This window comes from Brassica napus, unplaced genomic scaffold (genome assembly GCF_020379485.1).
Source record: "Brassica napus cultivar Da-Ae unplaced genomic scaffold, Da-Ae ScsIHWf_392;HRSCAF=615, whole genome shotgun sequence".
NCBI lineage: Eukaryota > Viridiplantae > Streptophyta > Magnoliopsida > Brassicales > Brassicaceae > Brassica > Brassica napus.
The window spans coordinates 22,496-29,303 of NW_026016472.1; the positions used below are offsets into that span (position 1 = coordinate 22,496).

Genomic DNA, 6,808 nt, shown 5'->3' on the forward strand with positions numbered 1-6,808 from the left:
ATTAATACTATTTATGAATGTTGTTGGTACATGTTAAGCTTATGGGACATACATAGTTCTAAAATCAAATATAATTCATGCATGCTCTTAGCCACTTGATTAGTATTATAAAGTTATAAACGATTAAACTAGTGTATAATTGAGAGGATTATTGCATAGCTTAACGTTGATAGCTTGGGAAATTAGTTGTGCCTAATATAATGACAGAAGACACAAACAAATAGGGGGTTTCCGGCGGGAAATTAATTGAGTTTAATAACAAAAAAAAGAAACAAAAACAAAAATAGGGGCGTTCCGAGAATCGAACTCGGGACCTCTCGCACCCAAAGCGAGAATCATACCACTAGACCAAACGCCCAGATGAACTTACGACTCAAATAGAAAATATATACCTAAATTACTCGTAACCCCTCCTTTCACACTGCTAATTGCTAGGAGCCGCCGCCTTCTCCGATATTTCAAAGAAACAAAACAATGGCCGACGAAACAAAACCCGCGTCCGGCGACTCAGCCGGTTTGTCCAACGGCCTCGTAAGCCACGGTGACCACAAGTCAAGACGCGTGTACCAAGCAGCTCGATCACTGCATTCCGGTGCTGTGAAAGATCTGCTATCTCTCGGGGTCTGTAGTCCTTTACTCTCCTCTCAGTCGTTTCCTAGGGCTTCTCTTTCTCTCTCTCTCTCACCTCGAATTAGATTCTTCCCTTTTTTTTATTAATTCGGTGTGTCTGTCCCCAGGTATGCGAGAGATGTATATTCCGATTGGTGTCCGTCGAGGCTTTTGATTCCGATTTGTCGTCAGTCTCGGCGTCTACTCTGCGGAGCTGGCTAGAATCCGGCGATGAGGAAGCTGCCTCATCGGAAGAGTCTAGCTGCTGCATTGTGTGTTTAGGTGTATTGCAGTTCGTTTTCTCCGATGCTAAACAAACGCTGGTGAGATCGGAGTGTGGTAGTGATTACGCCGCAAGGGTAACGGACTTGGTGAAGGAGGAAGGTCATGAGTTCGATAGCTTTGGTTTAGAAGTCTATGTGCCAGCAACTATCCTGGAGAATGAGCGTGCAGTCTTGTAAGCTTTACTTGCATTTATGTTTTGCCTTTTGGTTTTATCAGCGTATTGGGTCCTAGAAAGTATATCTCTTTTGCAATTTCTCAGTTTTTTTTTTTTTTTGTGTGTTTATACCTTTGTAGGTTATACCTTAAAGGAAAGTATAACAGTGAAAGTTGGCTGCAGAGCGAAAAGATTTCTGTAAAAGATGCCTTGAAAGTTTTGGTCTTGGATCCTCTTAAAGTATCGTTGGTGAGTCTGTGTTCTGTTTTGTCAATTTTTTGGGTTTTCGCCTATGTTTCGATTGCTTGGTATTTTATAGAACATAAACTGCCAAATATGTGACAAGGTAACAAAATCTTTTAGAGATTAAAGTCTATGCATTCGTCCTTGTTTTGAGTTTTGCAGGGAGCTAAATCAGACTCAAGCTCTTTTCAGATCCGTTTGACTTACTCTAAGGCATCAGATGAGGCTCAAGGTGCGTCTGAAACAACACGTGAAAGAAAGAAGAGGAAAACAGGTATGTCGAGACTCTACGATCATCATATTACTTGGTTGACGCTCTTGTTTGACCTTGTGGCCATCTACATTAGCCTGTACAGTTTATATGCAGGTGTCCCAACAAATTTCAAAATTTTCAAATGCTATGTATTATGTGTTGATATTGTTTATGCAGACGAAGAGAACGGATCAACCTCTATGTCCGAGAATTCATTTGAAAAGGTAATTTATATTGGATTAGCCCGCGTTGTCATTATTTGGCTTACAAGAACTCATGTTCTATGATTCTTTATGTGACCACTGACCAGGTTTATGAACCATGCATCTTGTCAATTCATTGCAACAAAATGCCTATCTTCTTTAGTGGCAGATACTTCAAAGTAAGTCAATATTTTCATGTTCTTGAAACATAGTGTATTTTGACCTAGCCATTCATGTGTGCAAATTGTAGTTTGGTAACAAATGGATTCACATATGACCAAGCAGATCTGTTTACCTCTTACTGGGGAGATATTTCAATCGATGGTTCAATTTTATCTTTGCAGTACTCTAGAAATGTAAGTCAAACACGATGGATTATTGATGATGAAAGAATGGGTGAAGCGTCTGTTGAGGTAGTACACTTGGTAGTTATCTGGATATGTATATATTATTCCTAAAGAGATCAGGTGGCTTGAGAGATTGTTATCTTCTTTTTTTCAGGAGTTAATTGGTGGAAATATTCTTCCAGCATGCCTTGGGGATTCCTACAAGTTCCATGCTGCTGGCAGAGAAGATATTGATGTTAGAATATTACCCTTTTCCGAATTTCATGTTCAAGTTCAACAGTTTATGCTGATAATATGAAAAGAGCTCTATTATTCAGGTACGCATGTTGGGCTCAGGTAGACCTTTCTTGATCGAAGTTCAGAATTCCCGCAAATGCCCATCTCAGCAATCATTGACGGAAATTGAAGAGAAGATAAACAAGTCAGAGAAAAAACTAGTAAGGCCTAATCAATTGAACACATAAAAGTTGTACAGTTGATTCTGTAATTTGTTTGCAAGCTTACAAGCAGTACATTGGCTGCAGGTCGGAGTTAAAGACCTTAAATTCATAGGAAGTCAGTGTTGGGCAATGATGCGTGAAGGAGAAGCAGAGAAACAGGTCAGTTTTGTTAAATGTTAGTTAGAAGTGTAATAAAACTACTAAATCAACTACTCGGATATTTTTGATATATATTGCAGAAGCAATATGCTGCAATTGTATGGATTGCTCGTCCAGTTGAAGAGAAAGATATCGACTCAATTTCTTCTCTGAAAGAATTGGTGAGTCCATTTTTTTTTTTTTTGTATAGTATAAATCTTCGCATCATGTTAAAAGCACATGTCTATCCTCAAACACCGTTCTTGGTTCCCAATGCAAACTAATTGTCTTTCTTCTGTATTATGTCACTGCAGAAAATTTTGCAGAAGACACCGGTAAGAGTGCTTCACCGCCGAAGTCCATTGGAACGTGAAAGGACTATACACTGGTTAGTGACGATCGATCGTGAATTTTGTGTGTTTACTTACCTTAAAGCTTCTTCTGTTTAGTAAATGGCAGTTTTTGTGGTTTCAATTCTCCTCAGGATGAAAGTCGAAAAGATTAAAGGAAGCTCTCACTACTTTCTACTGCATCTATGCACACAGGTTGCAAGATCTTCTAACTCACCTCATTATAGTTTTTTTATCATAATTTATAAAAGAGGGGCAAATTTTAAAATTTTCATTAAGTGCAGGCTGGAACATACATCAAAGAGTTTGTTCATGGAGATCTTGGTCGTACCACTCCAAGGTATAAAAATAATGAACTCCCTTATATAAAGAAGAATGGTAACAAGAAGCATTGAACCATATTGACCTCATCTGTTTCATTTTGGTTACAGCATGGGATCAATTTTAGGGTGCAGGGCGGAGATAATACAACTTGATGTGACTGATGTCAAAATGGGCGATTCTTGAAATGCCAAGTACCAACAATCCATAAAACTGTCATTTTTGTATTCTTGATTCATATTTTCCCCATAACTGATCAGTTTTATTGTATTTTAACTTTTAAAATATAGAAATACTTCAAATTAATAACGTGGATTCATTCGGTGATTCAGCTAGATTCTAACTGTTTTCCACTCGCAAACGTTGCCTTGCCTATTATGACAGTATAAGCTGAACGCGGCACATGAAGTTTATTATTGTAATGATCTCTGTCGGTTAACAAAATTATACAGTAAGCAGAAGCTCTCTCTCTCTCTCTCTCTCTTAGGGATATAACAGAAACTGATCTCTTCATGTCAATTTCAGTCAAGCCATGTAGCATCTACCATCTTTGCCATAAACCCATACCTATCAGCCGCCTCCTCAATCTGTTGCAACTCACAAACATTACATCGACACTTCACTTCCTCAAGAATATATAATGAAGAAAAACTATTTAACTAATTACTCACAATCTTTTGTGTTGGACGTCCTGCTCCATGCCCGGCTTTAACTTCAATACGAGCAATAATAGGGTTTGTCTGTGGACTATTCTCTAAACTCAAACCTAATTCATATTGCATTGTCTGCCAAACCAAAACAGGTTTCAATGGAAGAAGAAAGAAGATGCAAAAAGCAAACAAGAGACAAAAGACAAACCGCAAGCAACTTGAATGTATGAAGTGGGACGACTCTATCATCATGATCAGCAGTTAACAACATCGTTGATGGATACTGAACAACCCCATCCCTCTTCTGTTCCCATGGCCTCTTCACATTATGCAGAGGCGAATACCTTTTTCATAGATCAAATACCAAAAACCATCAGATATCTTATATCTTACCAAACAAGGAAAGCTTTATGTTTGGCCTAAAACAAGACTTACTTAATCAACCAATGGAACTCCTCTTCCTGTCGGAACAACCAAACTCAGAAGTCCAAGCATGTCCTATAGTAAAACTTGTGAAACCTTAGCATGTCCATGACTCCAACATGAGCCAAAGCACACCCAAACAGATCCGGTCTCTGTGTCACATTGTAAACAAAATTCTTCATCTAAACTATATGATTACTATGATCACAAGCTAGAGTTTTTAAGAGTCTCTACCTGATTAATGCAAGCCCCAATTAGTATCCCACCGTTACTACTCCCTTCAATACAAAGCTTCCTCGGTTGTGTATAACCAGCAGAGACCAAATACTCTGCTCCAGCAATAAAATCATCGAAGCAGTTCTGTTTATTTCCAAGCGCGCCAGCTTTGTGCCATTCCTCACCATACTCACCACCACCACGAATGTTTGCAAAACAGAACACAGCACCAAGATGTCTACTAAGCACAATACGTGTTGCACTGAAAAAAGGCGTCATGCTTGCGCTAAACCCACCATACGCATAGAGCAAACAAGGGTGTGATCCATCTAGCTCTATCTCTTTTCTAGCCACTATGAACATTGGTATCTTTGTTCCATCCTTACTCGGATAAAATACCTATAGTAATCAAGATATAGATTAAAAAAAAAAAAAAGAAGTAAATTCAAAGCTTGTAAAACACGTTACCTGAGTGACTTGAAATGCTGTTCTATCGAATCCAGGTACATCGATTTCACGGAAGACTGTAACTAGTGGAGATTCATTAGATAAGTCACATTTGTAGATCACACCAGGAGTAAGGAAGCTTGTGAACCTAAAGAAGAAGGTTGTGTCTTTACGCCTAGCAAAAACTCCACCCACTGAACCAATATCTACAGGTAACGTGTGCAGCAAGGAACCGTACTTCAAGTCTCTAATCTGCAAGATGTGTTTTACATCGCTCATGTAGCTAACCACAAGCTGGTTTCCGTTAACTACACAAGCAGTTGAAAGGACATCTTTCTCGTGCTCGGGTATAACATCAGTCCAAGTGCTCGGTTCCTTTAGATCAACCCTAACTAACTTGTACTTTGGTGCATCTTTGTTTGTAAAGAAAGTAAACAGTGTCTCGTCGTTTCCTATAGCAATGTACTGTGCTTCAAATGTGTCGATGAGCTTTATAAATGGAAGTAGAGATTTGCTTCCTCTATAACCTTCTAGACCTTTAGGAAGTGATGAGAGATCACAGTGATAGACTTTGTTTACAGGGTCACACCCTTCTTCAATGGTCATGATTAAGTACTGCATTAAGAATAAAACGTAATGGTTACACCCAAAATTTAATTGACGCATTATAAATGAGTAGCTTTACCTTGCCATCATCAGTGACTTTAGAACCAAACATATGTTTGGGATTGTCTTGGTCTCTCCAACATAAAACATCTTCAGATTGATCGGTCCCTAGGAAATGGTAGTACAGCTCATGGTAAAGGTTAGAGTTAGTCTCTGTGCCAGCATCAATCTCTCTCCCTCTCTACAAAAACATACCACAAACACAATAAGAAACAGTCATAAAACCGCTTAAACTTTTCATACCTTTCCTCAAAAAGAATCAATACTTATATACAAGACTCACTGTGGAGCTGGATAACGACTGTAGAAAAACCCTAGACCATCATGTGTCCATGTGATTCCACTAAACTTAACCTGAGATCAACAGAGTCATATCAAAGTGGAAGACTAATTGAGTAGTAGTTGAATTCAAATTGAAGAAAACTTACCCAAGATAAAGTATCAGGCTCCACTGTCTTATCTTCAATCTTCATCACTTTAATAGTAACCCAATCACTACCACTTGAGCAAAGTCCATAAGCCATATACTTACCATCCTCACTCCCAGCTAAAGAGTTTAAAGAAACTGTTCCATCATCACTAAGTGTATTGGGGTCAAGCAAAACCTCTGCTTCAGAATCCAAATCATCCTAAAAAACCAATTTTAAAATCAAAAACTTAGTCAACTAAAACTGAAGATTGAGAATAGTTAAGAATATTATTCTATACTTTAAAGTACCTGGATATAAAGCACACTCTGAGCTTGAAGACCAGTGTTATGGAAGTAAAAGTAACTGTTTCCTCGCTTGAAGGGAGTATCATAGCGAGGATGATCAATGAGCTTCGTGATTTTCTCACGAAGCTTTTCTTTGTTTCACAAGTTTTCAACACTGAATCTGATAAGTTCACTTGCTTCTCTACAAAGTCTTTCACTTCCTCTGCTCTGGATCTTCCAACCCAACAGAAAAATAAGAACTTAACCGAAATTATTTACAATTGGACCAAACCGGTAAAAGGTTCTATACCAAAGCACAAACAAACAAAAAATGGTCCATAAGGGGCTAGTTAATAGCAAATAACTGGT

General features: G+C 38.4%; 1 protein-coding gene, 1 non-coding gene and 1 pseudogene across 3 annotated transcripts; 1 reads left to right on the top strand and 2 right to left on the bottom strand.

Moving 5' to 3' along the window:
* Nucleotides 1-286: 286 nt before the first annotated feature.
* Nucleotides 287-358, bottom strand: TRNAP-UGG. Its single transcript has one exon. It is a non-coding gene; the product is annotated as a tRNA-Pro (tRNA).
* A 40-nt stretch (nucleotides 359-398) lies between these two features.
* On the top strand, nucleotides 399-3,649 carry LOC125603781 (tRNA pseudouridine synthase Pus10-like). Of its 2 annotated transcripts, none has more exons than XM_048774571.1 (15): nucleotides 399-621; nucleotides 738-1,066; nucleotides 1,189-1,297; nucleotides 1,454-1,565; nucleotides 1,722-1,768; nucleotides 1,855-1,926; nucleotides 2,092-2,160; nucleotides 2,249-2,329; nucleotides 2,397-2,531; nucleotides 2,619-2,693; nucleotides 2,774-2,854; nucleotides 2,987-3,060; nucleotides 3,157-3,217; nucleotides 3,307-3,362; nucleotides 3,454-3,649. In XM_048774571.1, exons 1-15 carry the CDS (start codon nucleotides 475-477, stop codon nucleotides 3,527-3,529), a joined length of 1,524 nt encoding a protein of 507 aa, XP_048630528.1. In that variant the 5' UTR covers nucleotides 399-474; the 3' UTR covers nucleotides 3,530-3,649. The 2 variants fall into 2 exon arrangements, with proteins under 2 accessions (XP_048630528.1, XP_048630529.1); XM_048774572.1 differs by having other exon boundaries at nucleotides 2,412-2,531.
* An 85-nt stretch (nucleotides 3,650-3,734) lies between these two features.
* LOC125603782 lies at nucleotides 3,735-6,367 on the bottom strand (annotated as a pseudogene).
* Nucleotides 6,368-6,808: the final 441 nt, after the last annotated feature.